Source organism: Pelodiscus sinensis, chromosome 1, assembly GCF_052426305.1.
Source record: "Pelodiscus sinensis isolate ZL-2025 chromosome 1, ASM5242630v1, whole genome shotgun sequence".
Taxonomy (NCBI): domain Eukaryota; kingdom Metazoa; phylum Chordata; order Testudines; family Trionychidae; genus Pelodiscus; species Pelodiscus sinensis.
In genome coordinates, this window is record NC_143052.1 from 116,611,353 (window position 1) to 116,630,418 (window position 19,066).

At 36.5% G+C, this 19,066-nt stretch overlaps 1 protein-coding gene across 2 annotated transcripts in view; it reads left to right on the top strand.

Moving 5' to 3' along the window:
- Positions 1-18,350, top strand: part of AEBP2 (AE binding protein 2) — a 68,238-nt gene extending 49,888 nt beyond the window's left edge. The window contains exons 5-9 of one of the 2 annotated variants that reach the window (XM_075897833.2): positions 2,266-2,390; positions 6,521-6,588; positions 14,512-14,625; positions 14,887-14,953; positions 16,285-18,350. In XM_075897833.2, coding sequence (XP_075753948.1) covers positions 2,266-2,390; positions 6,521-6,588; positions 14,512-14,625; positions 14,887-14,941 — 362 coding nt within the window. In that variant the 3' untranslated portion in view covers positions 14,942-14,953; positions 16,285-18,350. The remainder of the gene's footprint in view (positions 1-2,265; positions 2,391-6,520; positions 6,589-14,511; positions 14,626-14,886; positions 14,954-16,284) is intronic. The other variant, XM_075897841.2, reaches the window with a different exon arrangement.
- Positions 18,351-19,066: the final 716 nt, after the last annotated feature.

The following is a 19,066-nucleotide window of genomic DNA, read 5'->3' on the forward strand; positions in this document are numbered from 1 at the left end:
GCTTCAAGTATCATGTCAAATCAGGCCTTCATAACGCTAATACAAATACCAAACTTAGTGTACTTCTGTACATGTTCTCTTTGTACAAGTGTGTTTTATTGGTTGTATTATAAACAAGGACAGTTAAGGATAGTTGGGATACAAGGCCATGGCTTTGTCTCAAAACAAAGGTACATTTTGCATCTATTATGGTTTTGACAGAAGGATGTCTCAGTATAAAAAATGGTTGTTTCAGAGGCCTCTTGTGGCCTGGCCTACACTTTTAAGTCATTTGATTTCAGCAGGAAACCATTTACAACTGAAATAATTGCCCAACTTTCAGTATAGATTTCTGAGAGAGTAAGGCACATTATGTGCAGCCAATGCCTAAGCAGTAATTGCTCCCAAAAGTGTGTAAAATAGTTTTTTCCAGTAGAATTTTGAGAATTGTTCTTAAATATTTGATAGCTCAAATAGGGGATAACAAGTAGAAGTTGTTTAAAAACTTGAATAATTTTGTTTGTGTGATGGTATAGCCTATGATGTTGTAATTGCTTTTTCTTAAGAGTTCACCTTTACTTTATCTTTCTGTAATGATGGAAGATGAATTAAATGCAGGGTTAAACTGTTAAAATGTGTCACATGGAATGAAAAGATTTTTTAAAAATTATTACTAGTGTAGCAAAGCTTAATATTGTGTGTTTTAGGCTCTATCTTGCATACATGAATATCATGTTAAAGTATTTTTAGCAGAGTAAGATGAAAATGTCTTTTTAATTGCAATTATATTTTAACTAGATACAATGTTCCCCTTTTCTTAAAAAAGCTTAGATCTGACAAATTTCCTTCAATCCCCTCCCCCCAAATCCTATACTATAGCAGCCTTTTACTTAGAGCTCTTGAAGTGTTCACCAATAAGGTCCACCTTTAGTCAAACAAACAAATAAATGCCTTGAGCACCTGAGACAAATCAGTTCTATTGGTTCACCAACCTTCAGCTCACCAACCAATGACTGTACAATACCAGAAGGATGTTAATACCACTTCACCTAAAACTGTAAGTTCAAACTTAAGGTCTGATGGAATGGTTGGAGCACAATTGGCAAGTGTTCATTTTTGTTTTAATATCTACAATTTGTTTATTATCAAACAATAGAAAATGAAGTACTTCACAATGTATTCATAGAGCGTAGGATAATACTAAAGTTTAAAACTGGCTTTAAAAAAACATAGTTGATTGCCAGTATGCTAATATTAATTTTGCCTTATTCTTTTGGCTTTGATTTAAAAGCATGTAATAAATTCATGGATTTTAAAACATACCTCTCATTCCACTTTTAGACATCATGATCCACAGATTAACCCTCTGATTTGAGTCAGAATTTATTTACTGCTTTTCTTACCCTGTCACTATAATTGAAGTGCTATTTAAACTTGATGTATGTTCTCTGCAGCCCTAAGAAAGATAAACTGAAACAACACTCCATCTAGAATAGCATAGTCAGTCTGTCATTGAAACAACTGGAACAGAGGATACATTTAAATCCTAATTTAATTAGGCCTCTAGTGGGATACCACTAAATTCCTCTAGGCTTGCTTGAGTATCATGTAGTTTGTCTACCATTTCTATTGGAATATGTTATATGTGTTCCCTTTTTAAATACTGCTTTGAATTAAGTCACAGCAGTAGTAGTGAAACTAGTGTGACAGAACTTGAGGGTGCTTTGGAGAATTAGGTTTGCAAGTATATTCACTGCAGTGGTGGGAAGCAACCAGTATTTCTTTTGCCATACAGTGGGATTCCCAGTTGTTTTAAAGGTGTTGATTTGATTTGAGTTTGAGCAGTGGAACTCTTTTTTTTTTTTTTTTTTAAAAAAGAATGCAGTACTTCTGTGAAGCTGCATGCTTCAGTAAATCTATCATGGAATTCTTATTCTCAATATTGAAGGTTAAAAAAGAGAAGTGTGTACTCCAGCAAATGAAAAGCAAAAGGATTTACAGTCAGGTTTAGTGCACATTTTGTTGTGGTACTGGGACTTCGAAGTGAAAGTTTGACCAAACTTGAGAAGCAGGAAAGAGTTTTATAAGCGAGTCCCCCCCCCCCCCCCTTTTTTTTAGCCAAATTAATTTTTAGGTCATATTGACAAGATGTGATGCTCACGCTCAGTATAAGTAACTGACTTATTAATGATATTTTACAGCCTTTTGATATAAATATAAAGTATTTGCAAGTATTTGAGTGCTTGCACCATCATGGAGTTCAACAGTAAGGATTTTTTCTTTCAGCAAGACCACATGACTTCTTTGATGCCCAAACACTGGATGCCATACGACATCGAGCCATCTGCTTCAACCTCTCAGCGCACATAGAAAGTTTAGGAAAAGGCCATAGTGTTGTATTTCATAGTACTGTAAGTATTATGTTGGTTTCTTCATATTTGCATTTGTGTATCTGAAAGTATAATTGCTGCATGATATTATCTTTTGTTAATGATATTCCATATGCAAAAAATATTAATAGAGACTTTTTGTTTGTTATTAAAACAAAGGAAATCAATTAATTTAATTTTAAGGTATGTTGGCAGTTATTTCTAGTAATCCCTGTTCTATGTCTTAGCTTTGAGACACCCAGTTCAGTGCAATATCTTACAGCAGATATATGTATTGATGAAAAATTTAATTTCAAGGTACATAAATAACACTCATGTCATTGGTTTCATAGTATGAATTCATGTTAAGTGTTATAATGTGGGATTTTTAATGCTTACTACTAAAAAAATTCAAATAAGGATAATAGAGTGGGAATAGCTGAAAATATATTTGAGAAATTAAAAGTCCTATAACGTACATATGTTTGTATCTCTATGGTATTATTGGTGGGCAGCTGGGAATGTCCAAGTATGATCACCAAGGTATTTTTTCCTTATAAAAGATCTGACCAAGATAAATATCTGAATCAAAATTCATTGTTGTCCAGTTTCCATCAACATACCACCAAAACGTGGGCAAGTAGCAGCTGATGAACTGGATTTCAGAGCCTTTTACCTGCAGTAATTTTAGTACTACTAAATTTCTTTCCTAGAATGTGTAGATGGACAGAACTGGTATTGATATACACTGAGATCCATATGGCTCACTTCAGAAAATTATGATTGTTCTGTCGGTGATGAAATACAGGGATCAGAATTTCAAAAAGTGTCACAACCCAATTTACCTTCCTAGGACAGGTGATTTGGATACACAAGTGAAGGAAGCCATAGACATATCAATGAATTTTAAGCAGGCCACAACTTTATTAACTTTAACAAAATGATTGGGAGGGAAGGGAATTATAGTCTTCTGAACTACCAGCATCGAGTTCGGTGCAGGGTTAACCGATTTTTAAGGCATACAACATCTGTAAGAGGGAGGCCTGCCCTTGGCCTAACTCTCTATACCCAAGAATAGGACTTAATTCATTTGTTGAATCCAGCTCATGGGAAGAGTGCATTAAGTTTAAGACTTCCATTCCATCCCATTCACTACAGGATACAGGCCTCTTGACTTCTGTGTCCTGTGCTGAAGTCTTGTTCCAGCTGGTGAGCTCGTATGAATTTTTACCCACAGTCCTGAGCTCACAGTTGCTGTATTTATTGCCATTATCATACTTTGTTATCCTGTCAAGTTTTGAAAGTAAATATCCCTCCAGAATGCTGTGAGGAAAGCAAAAAATAGCCAAAACTTGTCTGTCTTAACTGAAGAGAAAATTTCTTTTTTTCCCCCCCACAAAAGATTATTTGGCTAGTCTCTTGGCAAATATGGAAGCTCAGCTCTGACAGCTTGAGTAGGAAAATGTAACCAGGTAAAAGATTGTGTTTCAAAAGCTGGGGGCCCTGAATACAATTTTGTGGCGTTCTTCCCCTTGATGCTCTCCCCTCTCCCCCATATAGATTGACCTTTTAGAGGAGAGAGCTTTCTTTTTTTCCTCATGTTCACCATTAATGAGATGGTGGATCAGTGGAACATAGACTAGATCTCAAGGCTATTCGTGATTTAGGTCCTAAGAGCATAGTCAATGTAAATATCCATAGATACTAGTCTAGCTCTCATCAACACAGAATTCTAGATTTGTCATGCAATTTGGCAAACAGTGCCACAGCTACATATACAGGCCTTCTTCACTTTGGGGTGGGAATGGAATTTTAATCTGAGAGCCTTTTACACCAAAAGAAGAAAGATCTTGGATATCAAGTCCATTTTCTTTTGGATTCTAAGTGGTGGAACAAAATGTAGTCAGCATAATCAAGTATTGTATATGATGGAAGTCTTTGCATTGGGAGAAAATTAGAAGTTTTTTCTAAGGTGAAAAATCTGGGTATAGTGATTATAAATCTGATGTCTCACCCTTTACCAAAATCACTCCCTTTGTACATTTTTGAGCCAATTCCTCTCTAAGTAGAATAATTTAGAAAGCTGGAGTACTATTTCATTAATAAGACTACATACTGAAGTTTTTGTGTAATATATAATAAATTCTTGTCAAATATGAGGTGGTTTGCTTAGAATATTACTTTTAGAATTCATATAGATTATTTCAAATACCATTAGATTCTTGGCAAAATAAATTCATTAACATGGAATTATTTGAACAAGATTTTTGTGATTAAAACTTTACCTAGCTTCTTATTTGACTTGGATACTTTGGTATAATAGTTGCAGCTTACTTTGTAAACACGCAAGCATCTAGCCATTCTTTCAATTTTCTTTTCTAGCCTGAACTTACAAGTGGTTGTTTTATTGTTACCTTTGTTGTTAGCATTTGGAGTCTTTTCATAATTGAGCCAAGTAAAAAATGAGACCTCATACTCAATTTACCTGTCAGTGGCCAATTCTAATTTCTGTTCAAACCCGCAAATTTTCTCAGATCTTGCTTTCTGAAGTTCATGCTTTTTCAATTTATGATTAGCTTTAAAACTGATAGGATATTTGCTTCTGAAATATTTGAATGCTGACCCACTTCTACAATAGAGATTTCTGGCTCCCAATAGACTTTTCAACTTCAGTTTTGTGAAACTTCTATTAAAAACTACCACGGTTATATAGGAATTGTGGAAATGTTTACTATTTTGAATATTAATATATGTTGTCCCATCTCTTTGTTTTTGGTTTTGTTTTTTTTCCAACTTCAGGCAAGTTACAAGTATAACTTGTATCTTTTTCTGAGTTTTTTTCAGCAGTCTGTGTTATGCTGGTTACACTTATTACAGACCATTCCAAATAAGAAATTGATAATCTAATTGCTATGAAACTCAGGAAGTTAAGTTGTTACCATTTTTTTTTTTAAGGTGAGGTTTTTCTCTTCTCCAGAAGAGGTCAGCAGATTGCCATTTATCTATAATTAACCTTCCTCACTAGTCAGACTTTCAGATGAATCAGTACTGTAAAAAGACACACTGTCATTCAGTTTCCCCCTGCAACTAGATTCCTGTATATAATGTAAATATTTTATAAGAAAGGGACATGACTTTTTCAAAAGAAATCATACTATACCTAATGCATTCCTTTCTTGAACAGTGATAGAAATTTTCTTCCACTATTTGATTCAGTTTTCTTCCACTATTTGATCTGAGGAAGTGGGTCTAGTCCGCGAAAGCTCATCACCTAATAAACCATCTTGTTAGTCTTTAAAGTGCTACATAGTCCTGTTTTTTCTTTCTTGAACAGTGACTTAATTTAATTTCTGTTAAGAAATTCTGATGCGTTGTCATACTTGAAGTTAGTCTCAATTGTGTTAAAACAGTCTTTACTTTCTTCTAAAAACCCGTTGTAGGGAGAAACATTTTCTGTTCAATATTAGCATGTGCCCATGTCCTCCACATTTGAAATGTCTTGTATTACTTTTGGGGAAGCTGACATCTGGTGTTATCTTAATTTGTGTGAATACATGATAGCCTTTAATCACATGAATCATAGACTAGTTTTAATACAGGGTCCTTGCCTTAAGAGAACAGTTTGGACATTTAAAGGGGCAGAATTAAGGTTGCACCAGCATCCATAAATGTGGCATTTTTGAACGGTTGGTGTGTTACTCTGAAACCTAAGTACATAAAGGAATGATAGTTTTTATCTGTAATTTTGGAATCCGATTGTAAGCTCCCATCAGGGAGTAACTTTGTCTCCTTAGGTATTTCAGAAAGCATCATACATGCATATTTGTAACTATAAATAAGATTTGTGTATCTTATCCAATAATTTGAAAATCTTGACTGCTTTTTCTTAAAGCAAATAAATTTCAAAATACATCTGAATTGTGATTGATATGTCAAATACAAAATATCAAAGGAAATTTTAAATGAAAGGGTTACAAGCATATTTAGAGCTATTTCAGCAGTTCTACACATTCATTTATTAGGCATATACATACTTACCAGGGTCTATAATTAAGCAATTTTATTTCCTAAATAGTTGTTTCAGTTGATTTAAAACTGAGAAAGGGAATGTAAATGTGAGCAAATACTCTGCAGATATGATTTTAAATGTTGATTTTAACTGTTAATGTCAGGTAATAGCTAAAAGAAAAGAGGATTCTGGAAAAATAAAACTCTTGCTTCACTGGACACCAGAAGATATGTGAGTATATGCATTGTTAATTATACCATTTGAGAGTGAAACTGTTTACAATACAGCTAAATGTGCTATTCTTTTTCTTTGAGTATTTAACACTTTTTCTGTATAAAATATTGTGGCTTTTAAGTAACTTGAATTTTTGGAACAAAATAGTCATTAAGTTTTTTCCTTGTCTAATTGATTTTCTTTGGTTGCCAAGTCACTGAGATCGTTCATTATTACTGTTTATGTAAATACCTTTAAAAAAATAGTTTGGTTTTGCATAAGTGAGTGCATTTGCTGTGTTGGGCCAGAATAAATGTTAATCAGTGCTGCTAATCATTGAAATGTAGAACTACAGATGGTTTTGCTGCAAATATATATAACAAAATGGTGATTATTCTGTCACTATGGTTTATCTGATTCTCAGTAAAGTGAGAAAAATTCACACATAGCCCAGGCCAGCTGACTTGAGCTTCAGGACTGTTTCATTGCTGTATAGACTTCCAGGCTTGAGTTGGAGACTGAGCTCTGCGGCCCCCCATCCCTAAAGGGCCCTAGACTTCGGATTGCAGCCTGAGTCCAGAAGTCTACATAGTAACAAAAGGGTCTTTGCTGCTTGAGTCCTGAAAGCTTTAGTTGACTGGCCTGAATCAGCAGCTGGTTTTTCTTTTTTGTATAGGAATACCCTAAGAGCAAACGGCTACACCATATTTGAAGCTTTTAATCCGTCCAGTCATGTTTGGTTGTGGGTTTTTTTTTCATTTTGAATGTTAATCTTCAAGTAGTGTATTTAGGGGTGTTCCATGTCAGGATATATGCCCTTGTGCCCTCTGGATTGAAAATTTATCAGCTGTTTCCGCTGGTCTGCAATTGTGCTCTAGATAACCTCATGTTCTTTTATGAGATCTTGCCAGGAGGGATCAACCTGTTGCCACTCTAATTCCTTCTCATTTGCCTATGACTGTATCACAGGATCTATTAGCTAGCCTATTGGCTTGCTATCCTGTTGTCAAAAAAAATTATTTTCCGTTTTTGTTTAATACAGTTGTGCTTTTAAAAGAGTGGGGTTCCCCCACCCCTTTTTTTGGCACGATTCAGGACTTTGTTTTTTCTCAGGTCTTTGGGTCATGGCCTCAAGTTAACATTATGCCCAAGACCCTGAGCTTTAAAGCCTGCCAGACCTGCCAGTCTAAAGTCTTAAGATTTAAGAACAGAGCTAATTAATTAGGAAAGGACAGGCTCAAATACCTGTCAGTGGAGTGCTCATGGAAGCCCATGGGATCTGAGCATGTTACACCTGTCTCTCTCATCCTCAGAGAGCTCCGGTAACCATCTCTCTGGACAGTAAGCAAAGTTCCTGCAAGACCTTCAAAACCATTTAAATCAGTGAAGAGAAGTCTTCCTTTTCCAGAATGGGGGTGAAAAGAAAGGGAAGAGTTACCGTCAGTCTGTGTCTCAGGGAATCTTGTATCTGGCTATGGGAACCAGGGAGGCTCCCATTACCTCTCATATCAAGACCACAGCAGAGGCTAAGACCGCAGTGCCATGCATTGAGAAATCATCTGAAATCTACCGAAGGTGTTAGAGTATAGTGCAAATGTAGGTGACTCTGAGACATAAAGACTCCCAAGCTAAATCAAAATCATTGTCAGTTACACCTCCAGCAGCCTGACATGAAGGACACACCATTCATACTTCAGGCAAACCAGAGATGATATTAGTGTTCCTATTGTCTAGTCTTTTGACCCAGGAGGACCTTTAGATTCTGAAGGGGCCTGGGCAATTTTTTTCTAAGGAGTAGTGTGAGATGCTTCCCATAGATGCCATCTCATTTGCTCTAGACTATTTAGCTTCCATTACCATGTTCAGTCTTTTCTTGCTTTCTGGTACCATCATGGCCTTCAGTCCCTCATAAACTCTTTGAGAATATACAGGTGCATTTCAAGTGGTATCATCTTAATGCCATCTGATATCTTAATATTAATATCGACCAGAACTGACCTTAAAAAGGATCCATTTCAGGCCCCTGAGCTGACTCACCACAAGTAACTGGCAATGTTTGCTCAGCCGCTTGACACTAGAGATGATTCCTTATCAGATTCAGAATTGTTTTCTCGGGGTTCCCCTTTTGAGCTTCCTTTATTTGGGATTAATCTTGATGAAAATTTTAGCAGGGAATACATCTAACCCAGGCAAGGACAACAGTAGATTCCTGTCGTTTTCCCTTTCCCCACCCATAATCACAGTAAGCTTATTGGAATCTCTGACTGTCTTGGGGTGACTGATTCTACAGGGTGCTGTCGTGGAAAATGGGATGTCAAGAGCAACAGTTACCATCCTCGGGACCTTCCACCCAGCAGGATCTTACAAGGGAGCTAGAGCCACCTGTAAAAAAGGAAAAACACCTTTCCACAAACCTGTCTCCCATACCATATTGTGCTATTTCAGGGTCTTTCAGGACTACAGGTTGGACCTCACTTGTACTGCTGTTCCAGGGCTCTCTAGATGCAACCAGCCCCACTGCTGCCAGAGCTCTTCATCTGGGACAGTTGTGGCATCTAGTGCTGTGGCAGGGGCCGAAACTCCACAGCTGGGACCAGAGCATCCTGCTTCTGCTGGAGCTGGAGCTCCCAAGCATCTGGGGCCAGAACTCCCCGCTGTGCTGCCCATCTATAGCCCCTCTCCTTCTCACATTGTGCTCCTGGTTGAGTTACTGGTGCCCCTTATGGCGCTCCTGCCCCACTGACAGACCTCCCTCTTCCTGGGTTCTGTGGTCCAGGAACATCCATGGCCCGTGCTGGACTACAGATGTTGCCTGGTTAAGGGAGGTACAACCTATATTTTATAGTGAAGACTTGCATTTCCAGTTGGTGATACAGGAGCCCCAGCACTCCTTTTTGGAGATCCTTATGTATCATCAGGGCAAAAATTGCTTTGCCCGTTCATTTCTGCTGACCCCCTGCATGTTCTGTTCTGTATGACAGTCTACCTAGACTGCCAATACATAAAAGGGTGGATAAAAAGTACTACATCCCACTAAAAGTGTTGGAATATATTTTTTTCTACGTCTAGGGATGTCAATGTGTAGATGACTACACGATTAACTGATAAGCCTGGGCTTATACACATTTCCCCCCCCCCCCCCCCCTTGCTGCCTCTCAGAGAGGCAGCAAGGAGGGGAAAGAAGCTGGTGCCCATGGGGCGTACTGGATCCGCCCCCCTCAAGCTACTTTGATAGGCAGCAGTGCAGAGGGTAAGAGGGGCAGATGGGAGCTGATACGTGCATGCCAGCTCTACAGAGGCAGCTGCTAGGGAGGCAGACAGGAGCTGGTGCTGGGGGGAGCCGGCTTAAGGGGTAGCAGGGGAGGCTTCCATAAAACAGCCTCTGTCCATGCAGGCCTGGGCTCACTGTGGACAAAGACTGCTCCACAGCAGCAGCTCCTATCTGCAGGCCCTTGTCTCTCCCCCTCTTCCCCCATTCCTCTCTCCCGACTGGGGCTGCTGCGAGGGTCCAAGGTCCCTGCAGACAGGGGCTGCTCCAGCATCTTATGGAACAGCCCCTGCCTTTGGGGAGTCCAGGCTCTCCGCAGATAGGGGCTGCTGCAGTGGAGCAGCCTCTGTCTGTGAGGAGCTCGGACCCTGGCAGAAAGGGGCTGCTGCCACAACTCTGATAGAGGCAGCAGCGCAGAGTGGCACGGGGTTCCCCAGGAGTGGGACTGGGAGCTCACTGGCTGCCGGCACTACCTCTGGGAGACTATTGAATAGTTGTGTAACGGCTAAAATTTGATGGAGTTATACAACTATTCAGTTACACGCTACCTAACATCCTTATCTATGTCCAGTTCTCTGACCACGAAGGCAATCAACGAGCAGAACAAACAACATCAGTTACAGCCTGTGCCTTCTGATTAAAAAATAGTGGACCGTCTGGAATAAAAAAGCTACTGTATGGCACTGCAGTTTGGGAAGGCCAACTACTATGCCCTGATGGCAAAATATGATTTTACAACATATTCCAAATTTTCATTTTTTTTAATTGAAAACTTACCATGGGGGTCAGAGGAAACCCATTTCAAGCTTTTATATCAGAATGGCAGACAATCTCCAGAACATTTTCATGCCTCACTATAAGTTGTGAACGTAACTGTTGGCTCCTTCACTACAGAAGCAGTTATGATGTTCTGCTTGGCTGCAGTCCTCCAGTCTGCTTTGGGAGGTCAAAAACACCGTTGAGGACCTTCCATTCAGCATTGCCATGATCCCTGGATTTAAGAAGAGACCTTTGTCTAGATAGCACTAGAACCTTTAGGTCTTCACCCATATTATTTTATCTCAGTTGCAGAACTCATTGAAGGACAGATGATTTCTCCTCAGACTATCCAAATGCATTGCAGGATCCATCTTAAAGCCTGAAGATTTCATCCCTTTTCAGTAGTTATTGTTCACTTCACCAGTACTAGTTCCATAAGTTGCAGTGCCAGAAAATGCATGCATCGCATAGACTTGCACAGCACCCCCCTGGTCTTTGCACATATTCTCCCTGCACTACTCCCTTAAGACAGCTTCCAGAGCTGAAGTTGTTCCACATTGTGTAATCAGTCCTCCTCCTTAATACCCTCCTTTATGATGAAGGTACTGTCAAGAATCTTTGATGTGGAGCACCTGTAAGGACACTACTTGGAAAAGGGGACGTTAGTTTCCTGGTCCAGTAATTGGAGCTGTTTGACTTGTGAATACTTATGGGTATTCCACTACATGCATTTTTGGTTGACAAGGAACTAGCATGGGGAGGGTTTCACCTCTTACCATATGCTTTTGTCCTGGGGTATGTGTGTGTCTAGGACACAGGCATGCACAGACATGTGGCCTGTGCTGATGAAAGGTTCCAGAATGCACAGGCATGTGTGCATACTGATGAGTACACATCTCGAAAAACTCCATTTACTATACAAGGTAAGTAATCCTTCCTTCTACCAGACTTCAAATAAGTTTCAACTCCCCTCAAATAGGTTTAAGACAAATAAAAAATTGTAAGTATGAAATATTTCATACATCATTAATTTACTTTTCTGAAATGCTCTACTTCGTTGAATATACATGAGAGCTCTCTTTCAAAGAAAAGTTATTTTGTATGCAAATATTATCATCCTAATTATATGGAAAAGTGGAATAATCTTTTTATTTCCACCTTGTTCTAATACTATTAGGAGAGTAGTTTAGCCAGTGTTGCGCAATCCATGGGTTTTCCACAAGTTTTTTTTACGAAGTTGCTACTTTTTCTTCTAAAGGTAAGTAGAATTATAATAGGTCCACATTCTTGAATCCATGTGCTCGCACATGACTGGATCTGGAACACTTTAGAGCTAACATTCAGAAAAGTTAAATGGCTGCCTAAGTAAGGTGGCATATACACATCTTACTTTAGAGATGTTCAAATAAAATCCCTGTGGTACTGTCCATCAAAGCTCTGGTTTTATAGCAGTCATTAAGCAATTTGAAGTTAGGCATGACTTTTCAGGTTTCAAGTATGACACTATGATAACTGAATTTCCATTTATAGAGAATAGTTGCATGTAATAGCTCAGCATTCATTCACTGAACAATTGTCTCTTGGAGCAAGAGAACATTTTTAAATTCAGTGATATTTTTGATGAAATAACTGAAGATTGATGAAATAACTGTCATGAGTAGGTGTAATCTACATATAATTAATTTTCAAAAGTAGGTAGGCAAACGCATGTTCTGGTGAGGTATTTTTAGTGTCCCAACTGGTTGTGTGTAAGAGCATGTATCCAACACTGTGGATCTATTATAATTACTGTCTTCAGAGAGCAAGGATTACTGGTAAGTTATTTTTTTTCTTTCCTGGAGTCCTTGGCATTTTGGTTTGGAGTTGCATCTGTGGCACTTTTTTCCTTCTGCTGCTGCTGCCAACAGTAGTGCAGGATGATTGAATAATTTTCAGTCAGGAATGGGAAGGGTATCAATATTTCAGCATCCAGTAAGTAGTACTGTTCTTGCAGTTTCATTGGACAATATTGAGTCTAAATGTATTAAAAATAAAACTTAATACCTTGTAAAATAATTTATAAAATATGTTACTTATTTTGAAATGCAACCATAATCTGTACTTATGCCTATTAGAGTTTTGGAGATACAGGGTTATTTGCTTAATTAATACCTGAAATTTCAGGTCTATGAATGTTCTAATATCAGTGGAAATATTTATATTATCAGTGCAGTATTTCTCTTTTTGAAGAGTCAAGCAGAATTTCAGAATGTCAGTTTATGTAAATGAACATTTTAGAACCTATCCTACAGTGCAGAAGAGAAGTTACTCGTATATATTAGACAATCACATATTTAAGTACATGTAAAAAGTGGCAGTTCTTGTCCATTTATAGGAATGCTGTGTAAACTAATGTATATACTTCTGCTATTTCAACAAAACTGAACTGTTGACTCAGAGTCAATTTATTTGTTCTGACGTAATCATGGAGTACACCTTTGTAACTAACTTGCTAATAACCTATATATTAGTTGTAAATCTGTAAAAATTCTGTACTCTCTGGTATAGGTAAGAGCCAGGACAGAGCTCCAGATGTCATGTCATCTTAATAAACACAGGAAATAAAAACTAAAATTTGATTTTGGGAGTCTGAAGGGGGGAAAAATCTTTTTTTCCGTATTTTCTTCATCTTTCTCTATTCTCCCACTCCCAGAAAGAATGACACAAACTTGCGTAGACCTCCCTTCTCAGCCTGGATTAGTCTGACATTTCCCCCACTCTGGCCCCATACTCTCTCACACAGCAGTGAGTTTGGTGTAAAAATACTTGGGTTTTTTAAATGTAGCCTTGCCTAAGAGTAAAAGTGTGTTTGCAGCTCACTCAGAGCAAAGAAAATTTAGAGGGAATATGGCATTCTTCCCTCAGGATTCAGCTTTAATGCATATAAAATATTCTCCTCTCCTCCTCCATAATGAGGAGGAAGTGGTAATCTGCAAGAGCAGTCGGGGGTGCTGTTAGAAAGGTGAGAAGCCAAGGCAGAAGCAGCATTTTATTAAGGCATTCATGTCCTGCTTAAACGTAGCTCCCCTTTTGTGCCTACCTGCCAGTGTTCGTTCATCCTCACAGTCCCAGCGGAGCCTTGAAAGTCCAGCTGGCTTATGGCAAGCAAAGGAAAAAGCCAATTTTAAATGGACTAGTTTTGTGTCAGAGCATTGAATGCTAGGAGCTGGGCTAGCATATTTCTTCCTTTTTCCCTTGCCATTACCCAGGATCATCACTATATGCAGCAGCATTGGGACTACCTCTCAGTTTATATAACAGGTTCTACTGTTATCTCACCATAGTAACAATTGAAATACTAGATACTGAACATTCTTAACATTGGTTGTCTATATATCCAAAATAGAGAATTAGTACATATTAATTTTTTTACTCGAATCATATTTTAGTGAACATATCAAGTAAGATTTAGTTTTATAAAAATATTAAACAGATAACTCACAAGGATGAAGCTCAAAGCATTTGTTTTTCTAGACTATTACTTAATATTTGAATAGTCAAACACTATTTTTGCTTTAGTTTTGACATGTTAAGTCAAACGTATTCTTTTTTTCTAAAGTCACAGTGTGTGCTTTTTTGTTTTACATTTAAAATGCTAAAATTCAAAATGCAAGGCCATTATTTTATTTTTACATCCAGTATTTCAAAGGAATTCTAAAGGCTATATTCAGCCATTCTTAGCATCTCTTTTGCACTATAAAGGTAAGGAATGTATGAAAATTCTGCTGGCTTTTTATCATCCCAGAGAGGATGCTTTTTTAATGTTTGAAATGTGCGGATTATATTAAAATACTTCATAAGTTATAGATTACCACATTTTGTGGTGAGAAAAAGGGTTGATCTTTTTTGAAAATTTTTATTTTATTTATTCATAGTCTGCCTGATGTGTGGGTAAATGAAAGTGAACGACATCAATTAAAAACTAAAGTAGTTCATTTATCAAAACTACCAAAAGATACTGCCTTGCTTCTGGACCCAAACATATACAGGTAACCTTAATTTTAAACCTCTTCCTTTATTGAAATAAAGTCTGAAGCCTCACTTAACTTTTTGATGCCAGAAGCCAAGATTGCTAATGCATGATGCACGAGTGCAGGGACCTTCTATCCTGCCAGTGTACACGGGTTAAGTTCTGAGGTTTTAAGTCTTTTCAGAATTGCTTAACTTCTTGAACTGAACTCTAGTAACTGAGAAACAGGGAATGTATGTATTTACCAAGTGTATTTTACTTTTTTGTGCTTGGTGTACAGAAATTCTAGTAAAGGAGGTACATACAGTGGAATCCTGAAAGATCACTTCTGTTAAGATCACATACTGGTTTGTATACCAATTTTTTTAAAGTCCAAATTTATCTTTCCATATTTTACATTCAGCTGTAATACATGCAGTATTACTTTGAAACCGGTACTTATCTACAAGTACTATTATTTTTTAATACAAGATTCTTTAGGCTTGGGGGCGGGGAGAGGGATAAAACATGTCACATATCTTTGAACAGCATACATGTGTTTTTAGAAATTCAGATTGGCTTCTAATCATCACATTTCTAATAATTTTCTTATTTTATTCCTCTGTATTAGCGTGCTCTACTTAATCCTGTAGATGCCCACAATTGTAACCTGTGTAAAATTTTGTAAAGGTAATCTGAAATGCTTTCAATTATTTTTAAATAAATTAGGATCCCAAATTATTAACAGGGATGATATCTATGTAGGATTAATTATATATATATATAAAAAAGAAAATCTGATTGTCCTCCATTTACCTGAAATGATCAAAGTTTAGTGTTCTTGTGTTTCTTGACATCGGTAATGTCTAAAGCACTACAAGAGAGCACTCAACTGAGGTCTGGATATATATTAAGCCTTTCAGTTCACCTTCATAGTCAATTTACTTCACTAATCAAATTAATGCAAACCTGATTTTGAGTATGGAGAGAATTAATTTTTCTGCGTGCTCTCTCTCTCTCTCTCTTTCTCTCTAAATGTAAGTATTTAAAATACTTACTGGAATATGAATTGTTGACATGAACTAATAATTCTTAAAGGTTATGAGCAAAAATTTTATTGTATTTTGTTTAAAAATGTATAACACAAACTGTTTTTATTCCCTACTTTAGGTATTAATTACGTATAATGTTATGGCCCGAATGGAATTTAACGAATGTCGTATAGATCAGTTTGTTTAGGCTCAGATGAATTTATTTTTTGCCAACTTTCTAGAAATCCTTATGAAAATGGATATGAAACTCTAATCTTTTTTTGTTAGATGGGGGATAAGAGGCACCCCAACAAAACCACTAAAATACCCCTATGAACTGTTAAAAGTGTAGTCTAGTATTTTGACTCTGAGTTACGCTGATAAATATTGCTCTTTTGGAAACATCACAGTATTGTGTGATCAAAGAACTGAAACTGGGGCCTAAATCTTGCATGGGGGAAGAATTATTCAAGGGGTATTAGTCCTGGTACAAAGACTGAAATTCTGGATCCTTGTATGGAATTTTCTAAAATGACATTTCAGTTTAAATAAAAATGTAATGACAATAAATTGTGTATAATCATGATTCCAGAATACTCCATAAAAAAACCTGTATTGTCAGCTGTGGAGATGATCTTGAACCATAAATGTATCTTCTTCTTTTGCAGAACAATGCCACAGAAGAGGTTGAAGAGGTAAAAAGCAAGCAGTTGGGGACACCTGCAGTCTTAGTCACTGACAATGGAATTAGAAATAAAGTTGCACATTAGTCAAGGCCCTCCACCCTACCCCCATCCTTTTTTCAGATCCTTAGATAATATTTATGCTTAGTGTAAACATTCTGTGAATGAAGTAGATGCTTCTGTGGAATATATTAATATATTACTGTATATCCACATTGTCATGGAATGGTACAGTGGGAGAATCAGCAAACACTCTTCTGGCAACTTAGTGGAACAACTAAAAGGCTTTGCATGCTTGCTTCTTTAAGCTGCTTTTCTTTTGTTAGTGAATACAGTAGTTTGAAAAGAGGAAATAACTAACCATCACAGCTTACCCTCACAATTCCCAGGAGAACTCTTAACAAGTTAAGAGTTTAACAGTCACCAGACAATGAACAAATTATCAAGGCTTTATCCTATTAACTTCTGAGTATGGTGGATAGTAATCAGTTGTCATTTGTACACTTGTTCGTCCTTTCAAAAAAAAAAGACATTTAACATTGTTTAAACAAATGTTAATGGAATGCTTGTCTTTCCTAATCAATTATAAATCCATATATCCAAGTAAGACTGAAAGGTGTTGTTAAGAGTGTTGCAATACGTCTGATCCTTTTTCAGGACTATTACTGTATGTTAATGAGGTCTGCATTTATGTAATCTTTATTACAAAATGGTTTTTGAAAAACCTCTGCTTAAGCAGTTAGTGATATTGGTGTTTGATTTTAATTTTTTTGACCTTTTAAAACTCATTCACTTGTACAGTATATGTTTTTCTTTATTTGGCCTGAACTTTTCTAGATGTAAAGAAAATGGTATTTTTTTATAACATCTAGAAATTCAATCTTTATGCACCAAAGTTGGCTTTGAAAAAGAAAAGAAAATCACTTTCTTGCTTAATAAGCAAGAAATCATGGATTTTTTAACTTACAGAAATAGAAATGTGTGTAACTTGTTAGTCTTGTATGGAGACAAAATGTTGCATATAGATAATAGGACATTGCTTGTAAATAATTCAGCAGATTTGTAATATATTTTTATATTATGAAATGTACTGTAGATGTTTTTCTAGAGGCATGAAAGTTAAAATGTATATATTATGGTAGAAAATATGGAAGGATATTGTAATTCACTAGCGCTGCCAGAAGAAATGTTTAAAAAAGCACCTTCCTTAACAACAAAAAAGTCGTTTGCATACCTAAGGGACTATGTACTACTGTTAATATCTATTGTAAACACAAAAATACATTGAACATCCTTCCCAGAAATCTTTGAGGGATGATCAGAAACCCATAATGGCACTCTTTGATAGTGAACGTGAAATTGGTCAATTCCTTGCTGTTGGAAGGAATTAATGTAAAATATGTGCATATATGCAGTCAAACTGCAGAATTAGTCTTCCTTATTGGGGAGGAATTTTCACGTTACTACAGTGAAACAAAAAACCAGCAGTTTTTACACTAAAATTTTATTAAATAGAATAAAACTTAGTATTAACCCTTTGGCTGCAGGGTTAAGTGTTTCCTAATATAATACAAATGCATTCTGCATTGGTACTGACATAAGAGACTTGCTTGGCTTCAACGGGTTAAATATGTTACTTATATACAAGAAAAAATCTTATCATATACATGAATCTTATCAAAATGAAGTGCAGATTAAAAGCACCACTAATCTAAAGATGTTCTGGAATGGCTGTTTAATAAATAAGGGTATTATTCATAAGATTTGTAGCAACCTGACTTTATTTTTTAAAAAAGTACAGTGTTTAATTTTTTTTTGCTTGAGCACTTCATCTACTGCTTATTCTGTACCTATAACGTAATCCACAATCTCTTTGGTTCTTTTTAATAATTTGTTATAAAATTGCCAAATAGAAGTGTTTCAGATATAGTTTGTATTTGTATTTTTTTAATTTTATTGCTTCATGAGTTCCTTGTAAGTCATCTATAATTGACAGATGATTGTAGACCTTGCCTGAGTATTTTTTCTAATAAAAATGCAAATAACACATAGTAGTTTCCAAATTGTAACCATTCACTGAAGGTTTTAAAGGAGCTTAAGACATATGTTAAATATGTTTTTAGTTTCTCTGATGATGGAATGCACATTTAATCAAGAGGAGTTGGATATAAATCTTGTATTTTACCTGTAAACCATTAATAATCAACTGTGGCTATCTGTTCTTGCATTGCAGAAAAGCATTTTATGTTATGTCCTAATGATGCAGCAGTTGATTGGGGAGGGGTAGTTAATTTAAAACCAAAATGCAGGGAGACAGACATGAAGCTAAATTGGAGTTTGCACCAGAAACAAAAAGGTAGGTGACTTGTTTTGTTTGCTTGAAGAAAGTTTCTGAAATGATTTAAGCTTACGTGTCCATGTTCTAAATATTCTAATTCTTTTATGTCTGTTTGCTTCAGAGGCAAGAATTAAGTGTCACTAGTTTGTTGCTCCAAACAAATACCAACTTTGATAGAGGAATACCAGGCACACTTAATTAGCAGTTACACCATGCATATGTCTGAGTGACTTGTTGACCATTACTTAGAAAAATAACATTAATTCTCTGGTTTGAAGTAATTCAGCGCATTCTCATTTTATTGATAGATAATTTTTGTGTATATTCTTCTGTTTAGAAATCGGTAATAGGATATTTTTCATGTGAGAAGCCAGCAAAATAGTTCAATCAGAAAATGCATTTTCTTATTTTGTATTTGTGAAGTTTGCT